This window comes from Aethalodelphis obliquidens, unplaced genomic scaffold (genome assembly GCF_003676395.1).
Source record: "Aethalodelphis obliquidens isolate GAN/ISIS:26980383/991018 unplaced genomic scaffold, ASM367639v1 scaffold10, whole genome shotgun sequence".
NCBI lineage: Eukaryota > Metazoa > Chordata > Mammalia > Artiodactyla > Delphinidae > Aethalodelphis > Aethalodelphis obliquidens.
This window is the reverse complement of record NW_020837954.1, coordinates 24,809,575-24,836,929: the sequence shown is the minus strand read 5'-3', so window position 1 is coordinate 24,836,929 and position 27,355 is coordinate 24,809,575. Positions and strand designations below refer to the sequence as shown.

Below are 27,355 nucleotides of genomic sequence, written 5' to 3'. Positions count from 1 at the left end.
TCTGTCTATATGTGTCCCTAGGTCTGAAGTGGGTCTCTGGTAGGCAGCATATGTTCGGGTCTTGTTTATGTGTCCATTCAGCCAGTCTGTGTATTTTGCTTGGAGCATTTAATCCATTTACATTTAAGGTAATTATCAATATGTCTGTTCCTATTACCATTTTCTGAATTGTTTTGGGTTTGTTATTGTAGGTCTTTTCCTTCTCTTCTGTTTCCTGCCTTGCGAAGTTCCTTTAGCTTTTGTTGTAAAGCTTGCTTGGTGCTTCTGAATTCCTTAGCTTTTGCTTGTCTGTAAAACTTTTGATTTCTCCATCGAATCTGAATGAGATCCTTGCTGGGTAGAGTAATCTTGGTTGTAGGTTCTTCCCTTTCATTGCTTTAAGTATATCATGCCACTGCCTTCTGGCTTGTAGAGTTTCTGCTGAGAAATCAGCTGTTAACCTTATGGGAGTTCCCCTGTGTGCTATTTGTTGTTTTTCCCTTGCTGCTTTCAATAACTTCTCTTTGTCTGTAATTTTTGCCAATTTGATTACTATGTGTCCCGGCGTGTTTCTCCTTGGGTTTATCCTGTGTGGGACTCTCTGTGCTTCCTGGACTTGGGTGGCTCTTTCCTTTCCCATGTTAGGGAAGTTTTCGACTATAATCTCTTCAAACATTTTCTCTGGTCCTTTCTCTCTCCTCCTTCTGGGACCCCTATAATGCGAATGTTGTTGTGTTTAATGTTGTCCCAGAGGTCTGTTAGGCTGTCTTCATTTCTTTTCATTCTTTTTTCTTTATTCTGTTCCGCAGCAGTGAATTCCACCATTCTCTCTTCCAGGTCACTTACCTGTTCTTCTGCCTCAGTTATTCTGCTATTGATTCCTTCTAGTGCATTTTTCATTTCAGTTATTGTACTGTTCATCTCTGTTTGTTTGTTCTTTAATTCTTCTAGGTCTTTGTTAAACATTTCTTGCATCGTCTCGATCTTTGCCTCCATTCTTTTTCTGAGGTCTTGGATCATCTTCACTATCATTATTCTGAATTCTTTTTCTGGATTTCATTTAGTAGTTTTTCTGGGGTTTTATCTTGTTCCTTCATCTGGTACATAGCCCCCTGCCTTTTCATCTTGTCTGTCTTTCTGTGAGTGTGGTTTTAGTTCCACAGGCTGCAGGATTGTAGTTCTTGCTTCCGCTATCTGCCCTCTGGTTGATGAGGCTATCTAAGAGGCTTGTGCAAGTTTCCTGATGGGAGGGACTGGTGGATGGTAGAGCTGGCTGTTGCTCTGGTGGGATTAAAACTTTAATCCCCTTGACTGCTGATGGGTGGGGCTGGGTTCCATCCCTGTTGGTTGTTTGGCCTGGAGCTCTTTGGTGGGACTAATGCCAGACTCTGGGAAGGCTCATGCTAAGGAGCACTTCCCAGAACTTCTGCTGCCAGTGTTCTTGTCCCTTGGTGAGCCACAGTTGCCCGCTGCCTCTGCAGGAGACCCTCCAACACTAGCAGGTAGGTCTGGTTCAGTCTCCTGTGGGGTCACTGCTCCTTCCCCTGGGTCCCGATGTGTGTGCCCTTCAAGAGTGGAGTCTCTGTTTCCCCCAGTCCTGCCAAAGTCCTGCAGTCAAATCCCAGTAGCCTTCAAAGTCTGATTCTCTAGGAATTCCTCCTCCCGTTTCCAGGCTCCCAGGTTGAGAAGCCTGATGTGTGGCTCAGAACCTTCACTCCAGTGGGTGGACTTCTGTGGTATAATTGTTCTCCAGTTTGTGAGTCACCCACCCAGCGGTTATGGGATTTGATTTTATTGTGATTGCACCCCTCCTACAGTGCGGCTTCTCCTTTGTCTTTGGAGGTGGGGTATCTTTTTTGGTGAGTTCCAGTGTCTTCCTGTTGATGATTGTTCAGCAGTTAGTTGGGATTCTGGTGTTCTCGAAAGAGGGAGTGAGAGCATGTCCTTCTACTCTGCCATCTTGAACCAATCTCCCTATAGCTTTTAAAAAGACTTGCTTTAAAATTATTTGATTTGAGTTTTCATATAAATATTTTATACTCATATTTCTTTAACATATAGTAATTAAATTACATAATAGCATAAGCACAAGTGTCATACATGTTTGGAAACATGTACTACTGATTCTTGGTAAGTATATGACTCAATTAGTGGGATCAGAAGGACCTTATTCTAGAGGTATTCTAGAGAGTGACCCACTTATTTATAGCATTATTGTCCTGTGGGAATCAGTCTATATGTTATACAGTTGGAATAATCCATAGTCAGAAATACATTCATGTGAATTGTACATTTACTGCATTTCTCACACTGTCACATTTTACTTCCAATCAGTTCAAAGTAGTATAAGTGAAGACATGTTCTTAACATTTTTCATTGCCTAGAGTAAAAAAAATTGAGATATATACATGGTTAAAGGCACTGAAAATATTGGCATTTCTTTCTCAATTTTTGAGGCTTGGGGTGAGGAGAGTGAGGGTGATAAGTGGAAAGAATACCTGCAAACATCCTCAGATGTTACCCACCTTAAAGGGCTGTGTTTAAACTTATGCTCCATATTTTATTAGGAGGGCTACACTGGAAATTTCACTTATCTTTCCTTAATTACAGTTTTCTTACATGGGCAATATTAAGGTTGCTAATTAGTGATGTTTTATGAGTTATAATATCAATTTCCATGTATATACATATATTTATATATGTTAATTTATGTATGTATATTAAATTATTATATATGCATAAACAGTTATATTACACTTACAATGTTTAAACACAAAATTTTTAGAATACAGTATGTCAGGCACTTTGGTTATATGTTAAAATATATCTCAATATGAATTAACTTACTGTTTTCCCAAATAGAAAAGCCTTTGAAAAATGTAAGTGAATAATTGAATAGTTCCCAGAACTTAAAATTGCAGAGAAGTGTCTTGAGTGCTATATTGGGAGCGTTGGTGAATAAAGGATGCAATGATAATGGTATATGACAAAAAAAAAAAAGAGAAGAAACACATTAAGCATCACGATGATGCTGTATACATGCGTGTATGCACACACAAGAAACAGAAAGTGTTTTGAAACACTACTTAGCATTTCATGCAGTATATTCATGTACTATATTCTGTTCTATTCTGTTTCTTTCATTTTTAAAAAAAGGATTCGTTCATGTCATAATTCAATAGATTATGACATGCATTTTGAAAAATACAAAATAAGGACTAATTCTAGACAGAAGCAAAGAGGATTATCACATGGTCAGATTAGAAACTGCTTTTTACTTTTATATCTGTTCTGACTGTTATACTGTTCCTTTTAATAACATTTTGTTTTTAATTGTGGTAAAGCATAACATGAAATTTACCATCTTAACAATTTTAAGTGTACGGTTCAGTAGACTTAAGTATATTGCTATACAGCCAGTGTTGGACACTTGGGTTGCTTCTACTTTTTGGCTTATGTAAATAATACTGCTACAGATATCGGTGAACAAATATGTCCTCGAGACTCTGCTTTCAATTCTTTTGGATATATACCCAGAAGTGGAATTGCTGGAGCATAGGGTAATTCTATTTTTAATTTTTTTTTTTTTTTTTTTTTGCAGTACGTGGGCCTCTCACTGTTGTGGCCTCTCCCGTTGCGGAGCACAGGCTCCGGACGCGCACGCTCAGCGGCCATGGCTCACGGGCCTAGCCGCTCCGCGACATGTGGGATCTTCCTGGACCGGGGCACGAACCCGTGTCCCCTGCATTGGCAGGCAGACTCTCAACCACTGTGCCACCAGGAAAGCCCCTATGTTTAATTTTTTGAGGAAGCACTGTACAGTATTTCATAGCAGCTTTATACCATTTTATATTCCCACCAACAGCACACACGCATTCCAATTTCTCCATATCCTTGCCAGCACTTGTTATTTTCAGTATTTTTGTTTTTTGATAGTAGCCATCCTAATGGATGTGAGGTGGTAGCTCATTGTGGTTTTGACTTGCATTTCCCTATTAGTGACGGTGAGCATTTTTTCATTTGCTTGTTGGCCATTCGTATATCTTCTTTGGAGTAATGTCTGTTCAAGTCCTTTGCCCATTTTTAATTTGGGTTGTTCGTATTTTTGTGGTTGTATTATAGGAGTTCTTTATATATTCTGAATATTAGTACCTTATCAGATCTGTCATTTGTAAATACTCTCTCATTCTGTTGATTGCCTTTTTGTGATACTGTTTGGGCTCAAGTACTCATCCAAAGGAAACTTCATTTCACGTTGAACTTACTTTGGGATGAGAACCTATAAAAGAAGCCTCGACCAGTGTGACTTAAGGCTATCATAGTCTTTTGGGAATAGAAAACGCAGTCCTGCAGCAGTTTTAAGCCAGTTTTAATTTGAAATATCTGCCCCAGTCATATACCAAGGGAGATTTATTTGTGGACATAATATTTAAATATTATTTCCCAGAATCAGAGTTTATGATAAGCAAGATAGAAAAACACAAAACAACTACATAATGAGAAATTAGAGGATATCATATATAGTTTTCCTGAAATTATTTTACAGTATGTTGTTGGATTATTATTATTTTTTAAAATCCTTATTTATTTGTTTGTTTGCTTTATTTATTTATTTTTGGCTGTGTTGGGTCTTCGTTGCTGTGCGCAGGCTTTCTCTAGATGCAGCGAGCAGGGGCTACTCTTCGTTGCGGTGCATGGCCTTCTCATTGCGGTCGCTTCTCTTGTTGCGGAGCACCAGCTCTAAGTACGCAGGCTTCAGTAGTTGTGGCTCACGGGCTTAGTTGCTCCCCAGCATGTGGAATCTTCCTGGACCAGGGCGCGAACCCAGTGGATTCTTAACCACTGCACCACCAGGGAAGTCCTAGATTATTATTATTTATAGCAATACTTTAAAGTTCATTTTATAGGTAATAGGTTTCTTTTTTTGGCCTTTTCCAATTTAAACCCCTCTGGGGTTACTCATAAACTACTTTCATTTTCTTTATTTTTCTCAGATAAATTTTAGATTTTTTCCTTAATATGTATTTCAATCCTTATGTAAGAGGAAGAAGAAATAACAAATTCATTTCCTGATTTATAAGTATCTTTATAATACACTTCTTATATTCTAAGAAAAAAATCTGTGTTTATCCTTCTGTTACTAAGAACATACTGACTCTCACTTAGGAATTGATTTATTCAAAGCTAAGTAACATTCTTTTACTCTCTAACTCTGGTCATTTTCTGGAAATTTAGTAATGGAAAGAATAAAAATTCGCCTCTCGAGAACTTAATCCATCTTAATTTAGTTTAAAGCTTAACAGGAAGACCTATTATTAATGACTTCAGTGAGGTTCATTGGGAAAGGTAAGCCAATATTTCAGTGAGACAATTGAAATTGCTTCTTTAGTAATACTTTTTTTTAACCTTTTACTTTGAAAAACATAGAAAAAAAGTTACAAAAATGGTATAGTAAACTCCCTTCATCTAAATTTGCTAATGGTTAACATTATGTAACAATTACTCTGTCAGTTTCTTTGCATTCCTGTGTGTGTGTAAATGTATTTATAACATCAAGAACTTGAGATAATGTCTATTTGGAAGAAATGTTCGGACTCTTGAAAAAAACGATGAGGAATATTTTACTGCATAATATTTACTCTTTCAGTACTGAAACATCACTCAAGGACATCTAAAGGAAGATAATACACATTTTAAAAGATCACATAAAGAAAAGTGATAGGTTTTAATGAGCTGAATTTCCCACCAAATTACTAAAATTCTATTTTTATGAAAATCTAGAGAGAAGTTTATTACTATCAAAAGAGAATTGATCACATACATTTCACATCTAAACTGAATTCCCAGCATAATGAATTTGAGACATTCATAATTTATTATAATTTCCCTTGCTTTAGGCACACATGTCTGTAACAGAGACAGCATTTTATAGAAATTCAAGAGAAGCATGGTAAGTATTTCAGTGAAGTCTCATAAGAGTTAACAAAAAACTTACGTGAAGTGCAGGGTACACATATACACAACTAAGGAGAATAATGATTATCAGTTAAGCAAGGAATATATTCTTCAGTCAAATTCATAAGGTACTACACATTAATGAAAGATCACTTCCACTTTACTTAGCTTAAGCATATATTGTAAGGGCATTTATTCTCTTTGACCTCTTTTCCAAAGCACACTTACTTCATTTTATTTCTTAAACTGTGTAATTACCCAGTTTGTTTTTAAGGTAGAGGGGATCTCCTTTAACTCGCGTTCACCAGATTTTGTCATAGTTCAGTATTTTGCATAATTGTGTTTTGTGTCATTGGAGAGAGGCGGTGTAGTAGTATGGCAAAAAGCCTGGACCCTGGAGTCAGAGTTCCTGGGTTTGAATATAGACTCTGCCACTTATCTTGGGTGTCTCAGTTTCTTCATCTGTGACATGTGTATAATAATAGTACCTATCTTACAGAGTTGTAACAGACATTATATAAGCTAATGCATAAAAGAGCATGCACAGAATAAGAACTTAATAAATGTTCATTGTCGTTATTTGTCTGAACACTTAACAAAATAATAAGTAGTTATACAGCAGTCACTCTTTCTGATTACCCTATTGGGTACTTACCATGTGTGGGTACTGTACTAAAAATGAATAAAATATATCCCCAAGCTTTAAGGAGTTCATGGTTTAGTAAAGAAGATGAACATCAGACAAATAATGGCAATATAATAAGTGCGTAATAGAAGTAGTTCTGTGGGATTACTGAGTCAGGAGTAACTAACCTCTGTCTAGGAAAGTTAGGAAAAAATTTATGAGTGTTGGGTATGCAGAGGTTTATCCTACTATTCTGGTGTGTTGGTGTTATTTAATTGGGGGAGCCATAAAAGGCAAATGCTGAGGAACTACTACAGATTAAAAGAGACAGTAGAAACATGATAGCTAAGTACACACTGACTGCATCCTGTATTGGGGGGGAATTGCACTAAAGGACAGGATTGGGACATTAACTAAATTGGATATGCACTGTAAATTAGATTACAGAACATTACTAAAGTTAAATTTCCTGAAGTTGATCACTATACTGTAAAAGAATTTTTGTTCTAAAACACATTGCTGAAATATCAAAGGAGTAAAGGGGAATAACACTATTTGAGAGTAGTTTGTGATATATTTGAATTTTCCTGATATTTCGAAACCAATCTCAGAACCATTTAGCAATGGTTCACCTTCCTCAGCAAGGAACTGAGAGGACTGTATCACAAACTACTCTCAGATAGTTCAGGGGGAAAATGCACATACACTCACACACAGAATGATGAAGCCTATGTGGCAAAGTGTTAAAAACTGGTGACTCAGGGCTTCTCTGGTGGTGCAGTGGTTAAGAATCTGCCTGCCAATGCAGGGGACATGGGTTTGAGCCCTGGTCCGGGAAGATCCCACATGCCGTGGAGCAACTAAGCCCGTGCGCCACAACTACTGAGCCTGCGCTCTAGAGCCCGCGAGCCACAACTACTGAGCCCACGTGCTGCACCTACTGAAGCCCGCGCGCCTAGAGCCTGTGCTCCTCAACAAGAGAAGCCACCACAATGAAAAGCCCGCACACTGCAAGGAAGAGTAGCCCCCGCTGGCCGCAACTAGAGAAAGGCCGCGTGCAGCAAAGAAGACCCAACGCAGCCAAAAATAAACAAATAAATTTATTAAAAAAACAAAAACTGGTGACTCGAGTATACAGCAGTTGTATTACTTTTATAGCTTTTCTACAAATTTGATATTATTTCAAAAGAGAAAACTTAAGGGGGGAGAAAAAAGGAAAGAGCTTCATAGGGAGGAGGCATTTGAACTGTATCATAGAGGCTGAATTCACCAGGTAGATAAGGAGGAGCAGAGGCAGATAGGTAGAAGGCCACAGCAGTGTGAAAGAGCATGACTTAACTTGCAAGGCAGTTCAGTGTGGTAACTTCCGTGTCACTGTAAGAATACATTCTCTCAGACAGCTATAGAGAATTAGCTTGGATATTCATTAATCTGTTGTTTGTTGAATCTCACTGCCAAAAATTCAAGAAACGTTTAGCAAATTATTGGACTACATTTACGCCAAAGAAAGCCATTGTTTTGTATACTTGTATCACCAAGAAATCATCCTGAAGGTTTTTTTCTCTTTGACAGCCTGTAATTCTTCATGGATATTTAGAAATGACAAGGCCATTTATGTGGAAGAGTTTGAGCAGCCTTAAGACCAAGTAGACAGTAGAAATTTAGTATCCTCATACATGTAAATTGAAAAGCAGTTCTCATTTTGGTAGAATCTCATTAGTGATAATTTGGAAATTTGGATCAACAAAAGCAATAAGAATAAAACTATAATTAAGCATTTTATATCATCAGTGTCCGTATTTACTAGGGAAGTATTTTAGAGTGGAGCTGAAAAGAATCTTTTTGTAAGAAATCTTTGAAACAGCAAAATAAGTGATTTGGTAGTAATTTTCACCTTTAGAAGTCAGAATGATTGAGTGAAGATCATTTTTCAAACTTCCTGTGGTTTTTTGTCTCTTTTTCCTTTTAAATTTTCTGTTTCTTAAATCTAGAGGATGAAGGTTTTACTTCCGATGGTAGTCACTTAAATTATTTATATTGCAAATCTTTGATAGCAAGACTTTTATATGTATCTTTAAAAATATCAGATGGCTCTGTGCTCTATATAGAGAGAATTTTGTTTTTTAGAGAATAATTTCTAGACATATAAATGAAAGTTAATGGACCTAGTACTTAAACAGTATCCATTCAGTTCCTTGCTGAGGAAAGGGAACCATTGCTGAATGGTTTTCAGATTGTTCTTGGAATATAAGGAAAATTTGTCATAAAATTTCTAGTGAGGTAGTTTAAGATCATGAAATACACTTAAATTTTTTAAAGTTTTCTGAAGCAATTGTAATTTTTCCATATTCTCACATGATTTTTCCATATTCTCATGTATTCTCATATAAATTTGTATCTGCATAATCTCTGTATAATGCTCCACTTTGAATTCTTCTGTCAAACAAATTAAAACACTGGCGCGGGCTTCCCTGGTGGCGCAGTGGTTGAGAGTCCGCCTGCCGATGCAGGGGACACGGGTTCGTGCCCGGTCCGGGAGGATCCCACATGCCGCGGAGTGGCTGGGCTCGTGAGCCATGGCCGCTGGGCCTGCGCGTCCGGAGCCTGTGCTCCGCAATGGGAGAGGCCACAACAGTGAGAGGCCCGCGTACCGCAAAAAAAAAAAAAAGAAAAGAAAAGAAAAGAAAAACACTGGCGCATCATCCAATCTGAATTATTTATTATAAGATGAATTTTCTTCCATTTTGAGACTGAGCTATGGGAGAAGTTTTTGGTTAAATGAAATAAAGCCAGAGTTGTTAGGATGAATAACGCAATTTGTAATTATAAATCTTATTTCTAAGATTAGTAAGATAGGATATTAACTTTCATGGTTTCTTGATGTTTACTAGAATAGTTGAATTTTACGATGTAAAAATATCAGTTGAATCTTTGTGTGATGCTGTTTGTAGGAAAGTTTATGGTAGATTGAATTGCTAAAGTTAGCATACTTGATTATGTTGTATAACAAAGACATGCAAGCTTTTAGAAATCTTTAAAACTTAAGAATTTAGTCATTAGAGAATGTGGAGTAATACGTGTTTTTCTCTGTTCATAGTTACTCATAAATAAAATAATTTGTAAGTTTCATGCTTTGCATGTTTTAAACTATTTTGATATATCTGGAAAATGTCCAAATAGTTATCACAGTTGCTTTTTTTTTTTTTTCCTGATTGTAATGGTAGTAATATCTGTGTTGTATTTACATACGTAGAAAGAGGGCTGGTTTGAAGGATCAGGAGGTATATACATAATTATATAAAATTATAGTTGTTTTTATTAAGTGTATTTAAAATTCTTTTGAGAGTTCATAATATTTGTTGCTGCTTCCTCTAATTATGAGAAAGGGAAAGAATTGACCAATGCAGGTTTAATTTTTCTTTTTGGTTTTTCTTAGCAATTGAAAGCATGTAGTGAAGAGCATGAAGACAGAGAATGTTTGAACCAAGCTATTACTGCTCTTATGAATCTCCAAGGTAGTATGGACCGAATTTACAAGCAGTATTCACCTAGACGCCGACCTGGGTAATTCCAAACTTTTGAAAATATGAATGCTTATGGAATACTTCTCTTACGCCTGATGTCTGGTTTTCTAAAGAAGTGTAACTTACAGTGATAGTTGCATTCTTGAAAGTTATAGTTTTGTTTTACATTTTTCTTTTGTCCTTTAGTCTTTTAAAATTGGCATTGTTAAGATATATTTAATAAAATTTTTAAAAGATACATTAAATAATTTTTGTATCATTTATATAAGAAATTTAGTGTTATTTTCATTTTAATTCTTATGGCATTAAGAATGATATATAGAGCCTCTGCTGTTTCTCTTTCACAATAATGAAATTGAGGCTGTGTTATTTAGTGGCAAAGTTAGAAGCGAGTAAATGCTGTGTGCAAAATCTAGTGTTTAGTTATTTAATATTTTTGTCACTTGATTTGAGGTAGTTCATACCTAAGGCAATTAAGGTTGCTTAACCATTGAATAAGCTAAATTTATCTGGGTTTTTTGTTGTTGTTGTTGCTGTTTTTTTAGGGATCCTGTTTGCCCTTTTTATAATCGTCAATTAAGAAGCAAGCACCTGGCTATTAAAAAAATGAATGAAATTCAGAAAAACATAGATGGATGGGAAGGCAAAGATATTGGACAGTGTTGTAATGAATTTATTATGGAAGGCCCATTGACAAGAATTGGTGCTAAACACGAACGGCACATTTTTCTCTTTGATGGCTTAATGATTAGCTGCAAACCCAATCATAGCCAGTCACGCCTTCCAGGATACAGTAGTGCAGAATACAGATTAAAAGAAAAATTTGTCATGAGGAAAATACAAATATGTGATAAAGAAGATACTTGTGAGTGCAAACATGCTTTTGAATTAGTATCCAAAGATGAAAACAGCATAATATTTGCTGCTAAGTCTGCTGAAGAGAAAAATAATTGGATGGCAGCACTTATTTCTCTTCATTATCGTAGTACTCTAGATCGAATGCTAGATTCAGTATTACTGAAGGAAGAAAATGAACAACCACTTAGATTACCGAGTCCTGAAGTGTATCGTTTTGTGGTAAAAGACTCTGAGGAAAACATTGTTTTTGAAGACAACTTGCAAAGTAGAAGTGGAATCCCCATTATTAAAGGAGGAACTGTGGTGAAATTAATTGAAAGGTTAACATATCACATGTATGCAGGTATGTAAGGAAGGAACCCCTCCAAAATATGGTAATTTGAATTAATTAATCTGAATAAATTGAATATGCAACCTGTTTTATGCTCTATCTTTTCAGATCCCAATTTTGTTCGCACTTTTCTTACTACGTATCGTTCATTTTGTAAACCACAGGAATTGCTAAGCTTACTGATTGAACGGTAAGAAAAATATTTCATTTATATTTAAATTTTTTTTAAAGTTAACTGTTTTGTACCTTGCAAAGTGCTAGGTATCTAGTATGTCCTCAGGTAGTTTTTGAACATAATTTATTTGACATTAAATTTGCAGTATTACTATTCTCTTCAAGCAGCATACTTACTGAAATCCCTGTTTATAACAGATCTTTTCAGATCTTAGCAATATTTATAGTGGTAATCAGAAAGACCCATTTTTACAGGATAAAAAAACTATGAATTTTAATGAAATTTTTTCTATTCAATAAAACAATACTTCCTTGAAAGAGACTTTTTACTTCTGAAACAAACTTTTTACCGTGGAAAATTTTAAAACATAAACGAGTAAGTAGAATATAATAAGCCCCATTTATCAATCATCCAACTTCAATAATTATCAACTCATGTTTCATCTGTTTCCATACTGACTTGAACACCCTAATTCCAGGATTATTTTGAAGTAAATCCTTGGCAACATATTTCATCTGTAAATATTCCCATTTTGTATTTCTAAAAGATAAGTGTCCTTATTAAAACCATAATACAGTATCATTATTAGACCTAAAAAAATTAAAATTTCCTTTATTATGATTAATTTTTTAAAATTAAGTTTTGGATTGACTTTTTTTAACTGAGTATGTTAGTGGTACTTTAAATGCTTTATAGGTTGAATGATAGTATATGGACTTCAAAATAATTTTTGTTTTACATTTTCAAACTTAACTACCAGAATTTTATCTGGACCTCTATCATTATGTTGTTCCATGAAACTAAGTATAGCAGACTGAGTTAGTATAATGTGCTATGAAGATTTACTTAGCTGCCTTTCCATGTCCAAAATAAGGAAAGCATGCGTTAGACATATTTTAGCTATATTTCCTATGGTTGGGGAAGGTTTTTTTTTTTTAACTTTGATTTTTTTACCTTATCCACTTAGTTATGTTTTTTAAATAATATTTAAAATTCAGAGTGGGACTTCTCTTTGGATTTATGTTCACTTATTTTAGGAAATTTACTTTCATTTTAATAAATTAAATATTAAGGACAGATTATTAGATAAGGTATCTCTGTTATGTTCTTTAAAGAGGTCATACTCTTCTTAGATTCTTTTCTTGGATCTTTTCCACTGACCTTTCGTATGTTGGTCAATGCTAGTTATTAAACTTTTTTTTGATAAAAGTAAGAATATAAGTATTTAGTACTATAGACAAAGGGCAGTTTTTTGTAGTATGTAATACTTCAAGAGAAGTTTATCAGTAATTGCACTTTTCACATAAATGGTAGTAAAGAAGGTTGGTTAGTTAAAATATTTTTTCTGCTGTATTTGAAATCTTTCTCATTTCTGTATGAACAACAAAAAATTTCTCTCATTTTGCTTTTCTTCTTAGATTTGAAATTCCAGAGCCAGAACCTACTGAAGCAGATAAATTGGCAGTAGAGAAAGGCGAGCAGCCAATCAGTGCAGACCTTAAAAGGTTTCGCAAGGAATACGTCCAACCAGTACAACTTAGGTTTGGCCTGAATATTATATTTTTTTATGTGCCATTCAATTTTCAATACATAGTTAGCACAAAAGTTTTTACCTCTTAATTCAGATGTAGGTATTATTAATTTCATAGCAGTTTAAATTAAACTTCCAAAGTTCTTTTTATGTGCAGCTACTCTTAATTCCCTGAAGAAATTTAATTATTAAAATATACTGTGTTATATGCATCAGATATCTCTAGCATGTGATATGTTATGCTTGCAGATCAGGGTACCTAATAAATAAAAATTATAAAATTTCATATGAAAATTTCATTTGCCTATTGTCAATCCCCCCTCCCCCTTTTTGTTTTCGTTGTCTCATTGTGATCATTTAGTAATTCTGGGCTTTTTTACCATTTATAATATTTATGAAAGTTCTAGTTCTTTCCTCACTCTTTTCCCACAAGATACATAGACATTTGTTACTTATCTAAAAAGTGTCATTTCAATAATTTATTTTTTTCATGCTTTTTCTTTTTAAAAAAATTTTTACTGAAGTATAGTTGATTTACAATCTTGTGTTAGTTTCAGGTGTACAGCAAAGTGATTCAGTTTTATATATATATATTTTTTTCTTTTTTAGATTCTTTTCTATTATAGGTTATTACAAGATAGTGAGTATAGTTCCCTGTGCTATACAGTAGGTCCTTATTGGTTATCGGTTTAATAATTTCTAAAAATGTATCTGATAATAACATCTGCTGGTTGTTAGGTTACTCTGTGTGCCTAAGTGCTTTATCTTTTTTATCTCATCCTCACAACACAATTACTATTTCCACTTTGTTTAAGAGAAAATTGAAACTTAACAGGATAAAGTAGTTTGAGATAGGTCATATGAAGGGAGTGACAGGAGAGGATCCATATCTGACTTTGTAAACCAGTGCTTGTTTGTTTGTTTCAGTGTTCACTGAGCATTGAAAATTGGAAGCTCCTTTGATTAGGTTTATTTATAGTCCAAGTGAAAACCAAAGTATTATCTACCTTTTTCCATGGGAAAACTGAGATATCTTATTAATTGTATATGATCTAAATATTTTTTCCCTGTAAATGTTAAGTTTCCTTGATTAATATTAATGAATAAATTGACATTTTGAAACTGAGTATATTAACTGCTTATTTTTCAGGATGATTGCCACAAATAAATGCAGTTTTAGAGGAATGATAGTGCTCCCAACTATATGTCTGTCAGCCAAAACTTTTAATATGTCATTCTTTGCCTAAGAAGATGAGCTTATTTACCCCTGAACCATAAAGAAGTAATTAACTTTTTTCTACTAGCTGTGATGCATTTGTACTAATCCACACTCAAATTAAGCCCCTTGACATGAGGCACACATTTATGAGGTTGCTATATTAGAGCAGAATATAATATTAGACTCTCAGTCATATATGTTCTTTAAGTATTTATTTCTAAGCATTTTCTGTGTTCTCAGTCCTGTACTTGTAACTATAGTGAATACAGAAATAGCATAGAGGAACTTCCCTGGTGGTGCAGTGGTTAAGACTCCATGCTACCATCACAGGGGGCACAGGTTCGATCCCTGGTTTGGGAACTAAGATCCTGCATGCTGCGCTGCGCTGCCAAACAAAAAAACAGAGCATAGAATATCCTCTTTGCCACTGTGATACTACAGTTTTATTGGGGAAAAGGGATACATGAAACAGTTGTATATTATTCTACTTTAAATGTCAAGTGTTTAAGTGGCTTAGAAAGATACAGCCTCATAAAATTTCAGGAAAATTAGGGAAAGCATTTTGGAAGAGGTAAAATCTGAAATTGCTCCCAAAGGATATGTAGGATTTAGATAGATAGGCAGAAAGGTGATTGTTGGTATTCAGAGTCGTGAGAAATAGTATGAACAAATGCAGGAAGGCAGAAATGAGGGTAGTGTGCAGAGGAAATAGGTAAGGAAAATGACTCAAGAGGAATGAATTGTATTGCAGGTAGTAGTAGATGAGATTAACTACATGGAATGGGCGGAGTTGTCAGTGGCCTTGAAATCCATGCCAAGTTATTAAACTTGGCCTATGAGCATTAAAGGATTTTTAGCAATAATAGTAATTTTTATAATGATAGTAACTTTTTCCAACATTGTATTACAAAATTTTTACATAACGCAAAGGTGAAAGAATTTTACAGTGAGCTGTACCACCTAGGACTCTACCACCTAGATCTACTGTTAGCAGTTTACTATCCTTACTTTATCACAGATCTATGGATTTATCATCCTTCTCTTGGTCCATTAATCATCTAATTTGGGGGACATATTTCAAAGTACATTTCTCTTTAAATACTTCAGTTTGTATATAATTAACAGTTCAGTATTTGTTTATTCTGTTGTTGTAAAATGTGTATATAATGAAACACACACATCTTAAGTGTACTTTGAATTTTTAACAAATACATCTCTATAATCCACACTCCTGTCAAGGTGTATAAGATGTTACTTTCACCCGGCAAAGTTCCCTAATGCCCATTCTAATCAATTTTTGTTCTCATTGCCCAAAGCAGCTTTCAATTTCCTATATAGATTACTTTTACCTGTTTTATACTTTCATGTAAATGGATTTGTGTATTATATACTCTTTTGTGTCTGACTTCTTTCACTCAACATGCTTTTGAGCATGTTGTTGCTTATATCAGTGTTTGTTCTATTTTATTGCTGAGGTGGTATTCTATTATATGAATATACCACAATTTTTTTATTCACTTTCCCACTGAAGGACACCTGGGTTCTTTCAGTTTTTGATTATTATGATTAAAGCTGCTATGAAGTTTATAAGTCTTTCGTGAACATGTTTTTTCATATATCTTTTGTAAATAATTCAAAGTGGGAGACTGGGTCATAGGGTAGGTGTGTGCTTAATTTTAAAAGAAACTGCCAAATCTTTTCCCAAAGTAATTGTACAATATTATACTCTCACCAACAATTTATGAGAGTTCCAGTTGTTCCTTATCCTTACCAGTATTTAGTGATGTCAGTGTTCATACCTTAGCCAAACAGGTGGGGTATAGTGATGATATCTCTTTATGATTTTAACTAGTATCTTTTAAATGATGCAATGTTGAGAACTTTTTATTGTCTGTTATTGGCTATTCGTATTTATCTGGTCAAGACTCTATTAAAATCTTCTGCCTATTTTTTATTGAGTTGTCTTTTCATTATGGAGTTGTAGTAGTGTATTGAGTAGGATTGGATGCCAGTCTTTTGTCAGATAAATGTTTTACACATACTTTCTCCCCGTCTTTGGATTATCTTAACTTTTCTTAATTTTGGTGAAATCTAGTGATGAGATTTTTTTTTCTTTTACATGATAATAATTTTTAAATTACATTGGATTCTGTAGAAACTAGGAAGTAGAAAGGATGGAAGCAGAGTTATTTGAAAACTAGTGTTAGCCTAGAAGCTATCAATTTTGTGATCATTTGAAACACTCGCTAAGCCACTGAGCCAACCAGGCACTTAAGGTTGTTTTATTACAGATACCATTAGTAATTTAAAATAGTTTCTTAGTCTGGGAAAAAAACTACTGTCTGACAGTTGCTGCGGTCGCGGGCAGTGGGTGGGAAGATAAACTAGAAATATTCATTGAAATAATGAAGGAAAAATGCTAATGTAATTAATATACAGTATCTGTATCTTCGTGATGGAGAATGGAATGTTTTATTTGTATAGATTGCTTAAATCTCTATTACTTAAATCTCTGTAAGTAATTATTTTTGAGGTACTGTAAAACAAAATAGCTCTCTGTCAGAAATATTTTTGTCTTTTGAAATAAAAGAATGTGAACCTACCTGTAAATTACATAGAAATTTGATGATAGCACTTGAATTTAGAACCAGATACACTACATCTTAGTTGGTTTTCCATTTTATGTGGAAAATATAATTGAAGAACTTAAAAGTTGCTTTTGTATTGGACAGAGTATGAATTTTCTACATATAAATAAAGAAAAAGTACTTTTCCAGAACATAAATGGATAAGTATAGAAGCCACAGTTTTTATGCTTATAAATTTTTTAAAGTATAATTTTTGAATAATAAACAGTTCATATTACTGAAGCACTTAAGGTATTAGTTAAATAGAAATTAGAGACTCTTTTGAGTGTTATATTGGCCCTAGTATATAGAAGTATCACCATGGCATTAGAGAAGTGAAAGAAGTATAATTGAATGCTTGGGTTTCACTAAAATGTGTTTCTTTTCATTTTGTCAGGATCTTAAATGTGTTTCGGCACTGGGTTGAACACCATTTTTATGACTTTGAAAGAGACTTGGAGTTGCTTGAAAGACTAGAATCCTTCATTTCAAGTGTAAGAGGTATATTATTTGAAGATTTGATTGGATCTTCTGTCTCATATGAGTTTTTTTTTTAATTTATGACTTTCAATTTAAGAAGCTAAACTATTTTTCATTTTTAAAAGGCAGAAATAACATTTGGAATAATTTTTATAGATTCTAAGGAGCTCACATGTGTTTAGAACCACCTGAAGTGTTAAAATCTTGCCTTTTGAAGTTTTTTAGGAGAATCTTTTTTTTTTTTTTTTTTTTGCGGTAAGCGGGCCTCTCACTTCTGCGGCCTCTCCCGTTGCGGAGCACAGGCTCCGGACGCGCAGGCCCAGCGGCCGTGGCTCATGGGCCCAGCCGCTCCGCGGTACGTGGGATCTTCCCAGACCGGGGCACGAACCCACGCCCCCTGCATCGGCAGGCGGACTCTCAACCACTGCGCCACCAGGGAAGCCCTAGGAGAATCTTTTTTTTTTAAGAAGTCAGAAGTCCTCTTTAGTAAATTTAAGCCCTTTAATGTTATCTCATTTCATGGTTGCCATTCCTTTAAATAATTAAATGTTTGTGTAATTTAATTTGTTTTCTTCTCCTCCTTAATCTTATTCTTCAGTTTTGAATGGTTAACAGATTCTTAAATAATATTTACTTCCCCTGGAAAAGTTTTTGGTGTATTTTTGACACCTGAAAGATAGGAGTTTCCTACCTGAAGTTTCAGAACACAGCCCATGAAATGAAACTCTAGGTGGTGAATATTAAACAAATGTACATATCAAATGTATGCTGTTGAATCAAGAAAATTCATGTTTTCTCTGATAGTATAAGGCATTAATTAAGAATACCATAATTAAGTCTAGCTTCTTTCATCTCCTGCTTGTTCTTCAAGGCAAATTTTACTTTAAATAGAGAATGTGATTCCTTTGTTTCAGTTTTGAGATGTTTAAAACACATTTTTATCATGTGTGCTTTAAAATTGTTTATAGTACTAAGTTAATTTTTAACTTAATGTTCTTAATGAAGACACTAGAGTATATGTGATCTAAGAAGCTTCGAAAATACACACACATATTAGAAGAAAGCAAGTAAATGATTTTGTTTAAAGGCCTTTCCTATACAAGTTATACCTCAAGATAACTAAATAGTTGATGAGGGAAAGTTTTTAAAGAAGCATTGCAACTAATAAGTGAAGAAGGAATGATAGAATGAGAATATTACCATTTCTCAACTCCTAGTAACATAAAAAGAGAGACATTATATGCCTCTTATCAGAAATAGTCTTGCAAGTATTCATGTCGAAAGTTTATCCTGGACCAGATCAAATCTGTATGTGTTGATTTACAGAAGATACAGGGACAGAGAAACATGGCAAATGATACCACAGAGATGGAATTGGCAAAATTCAGACTTGGAAAACTCCACAAGTGATTGAATTTCAACAAATAAATTGCAAGCAAAAATGAGAGATGAAAGGGGAACCTGTAGATGAAAGGAGACTTGACACATACTGACTCAATGCAATATGTAGATCTTGTTCAGATCCTATTTCATACAAACTAACTGTAATAAAACATGAGATGATCAGGGAAATGTGAATACTAACTAGATATTTGATGATATTAAGAAGATATTGTCATTTTTATACGTGATAATGGTATTATGGTTATTTTAAAGTTTTTAACTTTTAGATAATACTTAAATATGAATGAAATTATATGATATCTTAGATTTGCTTTGAAATAACATAAGGAGTAGAGGGCGGACATGAGTGGGGTTTCATGAAGGTGCATGAAAGTTACAGATTATACGAAGATTTGCAGTTATATCTGTCAAGTAAAGGGCATTTTTGTTTGTGTTCTTTTTCTAGGGAAAGCTATGAAGAAATGGGTAGAGTCAATTGCTAAGATCATCAAGAGGAAGAAACAAGCTCAGGCAAATGGAATAAGCCATAATATTACCTTTGAAAGTCCACCTCCACCAATTGAATGGCATATCAGCAGACCAGGACAGTTTGAAACGTTTGATCTCATGACACTTCATCCAATAGAAATTGCACGTCAGCTGACACTTTTGGAATCTGATCTCTACAGGTAGACAATTAACATTAATTCGCTGCTCTGTTTCCAAAAACTTTGAACAGTTCCATCTATTTTCAGAACATTTTGAAAATTATTCATGTGTGCTTAAAAATACTTCATCTATTCTTGTGGGCTGGGAAGAAAGTGCATAGGACAGTTTTTAACTATAGTCTGTTCTGCAGGTGAAAGTCATAAATTATTGCTCTTCAGGCCTAGATTAGGTCCTAGCAATCCTTCACAAGAGGAGTGGCAGAGAGAAGACTAATGCAGTACAATAGCAACCACTTTATAGACAGTCACCCAGCTCCTATTCCTAATACTTTCTCATGGCTTTAGTTTGAGTTGGTTCCGTTAAGACAGTATGGATGCTAGGCTCTGGGCAGCTAAGTAAATAGAATATTGAGTGAGATAAGCTTTCTTCTTTTTTTTTCAAATATGTAATCAAAAGGTTTTTTTCAATATGTAATCAAAATTGTAATGTGGGGCTTGACTGGGTTAGGTTTGCAAGGCAAATGAGTAACAAAATTCTTAGAAGAGTAAAGATTTCTTCACTTCTTTTAAGGAGTCTCAAATACTTTAGGTATTTGAGGTCAATATTCACTTTAAAGAAAAGTATATTTTTGAAGTAGTGTGATGATGAACCATACTTAAAACTTCTGAGCCATTTTCTTTTGTTTATAAGGATCACTAGAAATATGCTTGACTATTTTTAGCTGTATCCCATCATTTGTCTTTATATATAAAGCAGTTCCTGCCTCTGTATCCACACAGATCACTCATTTACAACCTAATCTTTTAGCTTCATGGCTTTATCACTTCCAATGCCATTCTTTACTCCAAATCAGACATTTCCTATGGTCATATTCTGAATCTTGTCATCACTCCAAATTTTATTCCAGAATTACTAACTCACACATCTCATACCCTCCTAACCACAGTTTTTTCTCTTTTCAACTTGCTTTATCAACTTATTGCTCTGTCATTTTTTTTAAAACCACTGTCCTTCCCAGTACATTAGCCTCTTTCTGTCCTATCTCCTACCTCATAATTTAAGCTTTCTTCTTTCATTTACAACCCAGGCTCCTGTGAAGAGTAGAGGCCTTGCAAAAAAAAAACAACCAAAAAAACAGAGTACAGGCCTTACAGGTAGTCGCCACCTGCCAGCCCCATCCAGAAAATAAACCCCTACCACTATCATTCCATCAAAAACTTTTCTGCATTCAGAAGCCGATTTTAAAATACAAACACCCTTAAGAAGTTATCCTGATTAGCAGCCATTGTTTTTTTTAAAACTGGGATTACACAGGGAAAAGCAAGAATATATAAAGTTTAGTGTAAATGGAGAATGTGGGAAAGCACCAGATATAAAACTTCACCTTCTTTAGAGTTGGGTTTCTGATTTGCCCTGACTGTGCTGTTCAGAATTTAGCACACCCATCAGAGTTTGTTAGCATCTCATTCAGAGTGTCATGTTATATTTTAAGTAATTTGGAGTTCAGGTGGTTTTTGTTGATATTGTAGGATTTTTTTTGTAGGAAAACACAGTTTTTTAAATTGAAGTATAGTTGATACACAATATTATATTAGTTTCAGGTGTACACTATAGTGATTCAATATTTTTGTGGCTATTTTATTTAAAGTTACTATAAAATATTGGCTGTATTACCTGTGCTAAATATCTTTGTAGTTTATTTATTTTATACATAGTACTTTGTTACCTCTTAATTCCCTCTGCCTATTTTGCCCCTCCCCCTTCTCTCTCACTACTGGTAACCACTAGTTTGTTCTCTATATCTGAGTCTGTTTGTTTGTTATATTCATTTGTTTGTTATATTTTTAGATTCCATATATAAGTGATAACATACAGTATTTGTCTTTCTTTGTCTGACTTCTTTCACTTAGCATAATATCCTCTAGGTTCATCCATGTTGTTGTAAATGACAGAATTTCATTCTTTTTTATGGCTGAGTAATATTTGTGTGTGTGTGTGTGTGTGTCTCACAAATTCTTTATCCATTCATCTGTTGATGGGCACTTAAGTTGCTTCTTTACTGTGGGATTTGTGATAGGTGGGAATGAAGGGACTTATTCCTTAGATAAAGCAAATAGTACAGAATCAGGTTTTTCCTTATAGTGTCACATGAATGGACATCAGGAATAAGGGAGCGCTTAGCTCTATGTGGACCTACTTTCAGAACATAGAAATACCTTTGTTAAGTGATATGTGTATTATGGAAGAAGGGTACCATATGTAAAATACTGACACTCTTTGTAAACTAATTTCTGGTGAAATAATAGAACCACTTAAGAAAACTTACTTCCAAGACTGTTCAGAGTACCCATTTACACTCAAATCTACTGAACTTTTTAATTATTATAATAGCCAAGTCTGTAGGACAGTGATGGCAATGCCAATGGTCAATTTTTTAAAAATTATGTAATCCTGAATCACTGTATACAGTGATTTAATCTGCTCTTCCATCTGATTTTTTATTAAGTATTTCAGGTATTAAAAAAATATAGAAGATAATACAATGCGGGTGCATCAGCAACAAAAGCATTACAAATAAAATTGAAACGCTTTGTGTAATTCTGTCTAATCCCATTTCTCTTCTTTCTTCTAAAGGATAACCACTATCTTGTATTTGATATTTACTATTCCTATGTATGTCTGTATAATTTATACACATACACACATTCATAAACAATATGTAGCATTATTTTGCACATTTTAAGGTTGTTTATACTGATATATCATTCCGTGACTTGTTTTTTACTTAAATTGATTCTAGCATTTGTTGCTGAGTATAGCTCTAGTTTGCTTATTTTAATTGCTATATTGTATTCCATTGTATGAATACTCCACAGTTTATCCAGTCTCTTGATGAGGAGCCTTTAGGTTGTTTGGGATTTTTCACTCTTGGAAACAATGCTTGACTGAACATTCTTAAAAATGTTTTCTTATAAACTGGTGTATCTAGAATGTATACCTAGGTGTACAATTGCTGGGTGATCTAGTATGTATATTTTCAGTATTATGAGATACTGCCAAATTATTTTACAAAAGTATCAAATTTTACTTGCACATCAGTAATGGAGAGTTCCCTTTTTATCCACATTTTTACCCATTTGGTATTACACTTCTGTTAGTGTGATAGGAATAAAATGGGATTTCCTTGTGGTTTAATGTTCTTTTCCCTGAGTAAGAGTTAAAGTATTTTTTCATGTTCGTTGGCTATTCAGTTCTGTTTCTCTGTGAATTACCTGCTTCTATGTTTGTTCCTTTATCTTTTAGACTTGTCTTTTTCTTATTAAGTTTTAGGAGACCTTTAAATAATTTTGATACTAATCCTTTGTAGGTTAAGTGCATTGATTTTTGCTTCCACAGGAAAGTTCAACCTTCTGAACTTGTAGGGAGTGTATGGACCAAAGAAGATAAAGAAATAAATTCTCCAAATTTATTAAAAATGATTCGCCACACCACAAATCTCACTCTCTGGTTTGAAAAGTAAGTTTTTATTTACTTTGTCTTACTACTTCTTAATGTTATACTTCTATAATATTAAGTCATATATAAGCAAAAATTGTGGCTGAAAATATAGTTCTTCTTTTCTATGTGGAACAAGGAACTTGCTTTCTAAGCCATGATTTTCTGTTTTCTTTTTTTTTTTTTTTTTGGTTAGGTGCATTGTGGAAGCAGAAAATTTTGAGGAACGGGTGGCAGTACTAAGTAGAATAATAGAAATTCTGCAAGTTTTTCAAGATTTGAATAATTTCAATGGTGTATTAGAGATCGTCAGTGCAGTAAATTCAGTATCAGTCTATAGACTAGATCATACCTTTGAGGTAAGTTTTAGGCTTAAATAGTTTATCCTTTTGTGGGGAGATAAAATTAATGTGAAAGAGATTCCTTCTACCACTGATCTTTTTGAGTAAATCCTTTATAAATCCATCTTACTCCTTAAACACAGTGATATCACAATATTAGAAAATACATCAATATAAGTGAGCCTAGAATTCATCAAAGAATATGAATTTTGGGGCTTCCCTGGTGGCGCAGCGGTTGCGAGTCCGCCTGCCGTTGCAGGGGACACGGGTTCGTGCCCCGGTCCGGGAAGATCCCACATGCCGCGGAGTGGCTGGGCCCGTGAGCCACGGCCGCTGAGCCCGCATGTCCGGAGCCTGTGCTCCACAACAGGAGAGGCTGCGGCAGTGAGAGGCCCGCGTACCGCAAAAAAAAAAAAAAAAAAAAAAAAGAATATGAATTTTGTGACTGTTTAATATGCTTACCTAAATGTAATGAAGTTCCAAATGGATTTTTTCAGTGGTAAATTGATTGTTTCAAATAAATGACAAAGAATTTTAAATATAAATGTACAAATTACTTTAATCGCCTGTAGTATATAGTCAAAGAAAGAGTAACATGGAGAAAATGCTTTGTAGAACTTAGTTTTTTTTAAATTATAAAATTGTGTATGTTTAGTGTTTATCATTGAAAATTCAGAAGATATAGAAAGTATAGAAAAGTTAGAGACTCAGCCACGCAAATATATTTGCCTTTGGGAATGTGAACTTTTACAATGTTACTAGAAAGTAATCTGGCAGTATATGTTAAAATACAGATACTTTTGGACCCAGAAATAAAAGCAGTGGACTATAAAGTTAAGGTACAAAGATCTAGTTTCTGCAGCAGTAATTGTAGTCGCAGAAAACTAGAAACAACCTGTGTCCATCAGTAGGAGAATGATTGAGTATGTTATCCTATACCTATGGCGTAGAATATTGGTTAGCTACAGAAAAAAAGTGAATGGAATCTGCGTATATTGTCTTGGAAGAATAGTTGTGACATTTAGGGGAAAATCCATTTTAAAAATCTTTAGAAAAATTAATATGATTTCATTTTGATGGAACAAAACAGAACAAACTGTAAACGTGTAAGTGAGCTGCACAAGCATTGAGAAGAGTGTGGAAGAATACATACTCTTCTTTTCACATCGGTTCTTACCATGGGTTGTGATTAGAGGGGAATGGAGGGTTAGACTGATTTCATGTGTGTGTTTTTCTGTTTGGGTGTTTGCATGTTATTGATTTGTATGGACTTATTTATATTAAAGATATTAATAGTCAAATATTGCCAAATAATCTATCTAATGGACTAATAATTTCAGTTCTCATTTTGAAAACTCTGAAGGAGTGTATTCATTTTGAGACGTTAAGCTTTAGTTTCTTAAAGTGTTGAATATTTATATTCAACAATATTTATAAAAATAGGTATATGGTATAAAGAATAAAAATACAAAGAATACCTGTTTACCTGGCCTCCAGTTTAAGAACCCCTCCCAATCCATCTCCTTCCTTGCCCCTTCAGAGCCAGCTACTATGCTGAATCTTGTGCTTATCATTCTCTTGCTTTTTTCTATAGTTTTACTATTTGTATCTCTAAACAGTGTTGTTTCATTTTGCATGTTTCTTAATTATATATGAATATAATTCTTCTAAGACTTTTTTTACTCAACATATTATATTCCTAAAATTCATCCATATTGTTTCTTTTAACTATAGTTCATTCTTTTTTTATAGCTGTAACATATTATAGAAATAACTTTACCAAAATTTATTTCTTTATTTGCTTATTTATTTATTTATTTGTTAGTTAGTTAGCTGATGGTCATTTGGATTGTTTCTAGTGTGGCACTATTATCAGTAATATTGCCATAAACATTTTCTGCATCTATCCTGGTGCTTACATGCACAAATTTCTCTTAAGTTGTATACCTAGGAGTAGAATTATTGGATGATAGAATAGATAAAATAGATAATGCCCAATTGTTTTCTCAAGTATTAATCGTACCAGTTTATACTCCCACCAGAAGCTTGAGTTCTGGTTGTTCCACATTCTCGCTAACACTTGATATTGTCAGTTCTCTTTATTTTTCTAGTCTTGTGGTGTGGGTTTATAATTCCCTAATTTCTAATGAGTTTGAACCTCTTTTAAGATGTTTTATTGGCTCTTTGTATTGTGGAAATTTTTTACTTTTTTGGTTGAGTTTTTCTAATGAATTTGTATGAGTTCTCTCATATACTGGATTTTAATCCTTTGTCAGTTATGTGTGTTGTAAATATCTTTTTCCAGATTGAAGCTTCTATTTTCACCATTTTTTATGATGTCTTTTGATGAACAAAAATTCTTAATGTCACATTTACTTATTTTTTCCTGTGTAATTTGTGCTTTTTGGTGTCTTGTATAATAGATCCTCCTCTGTTACCTTAATGTTTTATCTCATTAAGTCCTTAATCCAGCTGGAAATGAGTTTTGAGTATGGAATCTAATTTCCATTTGGCTAGCCAGTTGATCTCACACATTTATTCAAAGTCCATTCTTTCTCCGTTGATCTGTAGTGTCAGCTGTATCGTAAGTTGAGTATCCATAAATGTGTGGGCCTGTTTTTGGTCCCGCTATCCTGTTCTTTTGATGTATTTGATTATTACTGTGCTAGTGCCACATGTTTAAATTACTGTAATTTTATACTAGTTCTTGATACAGTATAGTAGGGCAAGTCCCCACCAATCATTCTTTTTCAAGAGTGACTTACTCTTTTTTTTTTTTTTTAGTTCTCTGACCAGGGATTGAACCTGGGCCCTGGCAGTGAAAGCGCCGAGTTGTAACCACTGGCCTGCCAGGAAATTCCCAAGAGTGACTTACTCTTGACCCCTTGCTATTATATAAATTTTAGAATCATTTTAAGTTTAATTATTTTAAAGGTTGGGGTTTTGGTAAGAATTATACTGGTTCTATAAATCAGTTATGAAGAACTGACATTTTTACAATAATGAATCTTCCCAACTATGAACGTGGTGTATCTCTCCATTTATTTATTTATTTAATACAGTTTGTGGTTTTATTGATGAAGATCTCACATCTGTTTTGTTAGATTTATATTAGAATATTTTAATAATCTTGTTTTCTTTGTTGATGATATCTAGAAATGCAGTTGATTTTTGCCTGTTGGTTTTATATCCAGCAATATTGCTACATTCTCTCATTAACATTCTATTTGTAGATTTATTTCATGTCTTCACAGACAATCATTTGTTCTGTGAATACTGACAGTTTTTCATTTCAATCCCTAGTCTTTTATTTATTTTTCTTGTCCATTCTAGTTAGGACTTCTGTATAGTACTGAATAAAAGTTACAATGCAGTCACCTTTGCTTTTTCCTTAAGTTAAAGGAAATGAGTTGAGGGACTTCCCTGGCAGTCCAGTAGTTGGGACTTCGCCTTCCAGTGTGCGGGGGGTGAGTGAGTGGTCCCTGTTTGGGGAGCTGGGGTCCCGCATGCCTCACAGCCAAAGGGCTGGGGCGTGGAACGGAAGCAGTGTTGTAGCAAATTCGGTAAAGACTTTGAAGGTGGTCCACATCAAAAAAAATCTTAAAAAAAAAAAAAAAAAGGAAATGAGTTGAATAGTTTTCCATCAAGTATAATGTTTGCTGTCAATTTGTGTGTGTGTGTATCTATCAGGTTTAAAATAAAATAATTCATTTTTAATTAAAAAATGTAATAATGAAATATAAAATAAATGACTGCTTACTTGGTTTACTACATTTTTGTTCAGTTCTTGTCTCCCTCCCACAGCCTTCTCCTCTTTACCAAAACCTTATTACCCTTAGCCCCAAAAGATCTTTCAGTGGAAAAGTATTTGAATGCCATGGGATTATATTTTTCTCCAACAGCTATAATTTGAAACTCTGGCTAATCAGGATTATAACTAATAATATCCTGTGGAAGATTTTTTTATTGTTTAATCCTCTAATTTATATTAGAAAAAAATAAGTTTTAAAGTTTTATATTTATAGATAAGAAATCATTTCCAGCAAGTGCAGATAAAAATAGTACTCATCTCTTAATTTTAAAAATTGTTTTTCAAATATTTGCAAAATTTTAAAATTGAAAGCTCTGCATCTATAAAATATGATTGAATTGTAAAAAAGCAA

At 34.1% G+C, this 27,355-nt stretch overlaps 1 protein-coding gene across 2 annotated transcripts in view; it reads left to right on the top strand.

The window, feature by feature from the left end:
* SOS2 (SOS Ras/Rho guanine nucleotide exchange factor 2) overlaps positions 1 to 27,355 on the top strand; it is a 100,565-nt gene that overhangs the window by 55,585 nt on the left and 17,625 nt on the right. The window contains exons 9-16 of one of the 2 annotated variants that reach the window (XM_027111177.1): positions 9,996 to 10,123; positions 10,629 to 11,284; positions 11,381 to 11,462; positions 12,866 to 12,988; positions 17,222 to 17,325; positions 19,154 to 19,376; positions 22,753 to 22,872; positions 23,048 to 23,210. In XM_027111177.1, the coding sequence (XP_026966978.1) occupies positions 9,996 to 10,123; positions 10,629 to 11,284; positions 11,381 to 11,462; positions 12,866 to 12,988; positions 17,222 to 17,325; positions 19,154 to 19,376; positions 22,753 to 22,872; positions 23,048 to 23,210 (1,599 nt within the window). The remainder of the gene's footprint in view (positions 1 to 9,995; positions 10,124 to 10,628; positions 11,285 to 11,380; positions 11,463 to 12,865; positions 12,989 to 17,221; positions 17,326 to 19,153; positions 19,377 to 22,752; positions 22,873 to 23,047; positions 23,211 to 27,355) is intronic. The other variant, XM_027111178.1, reaches the window with a different exon arrangement.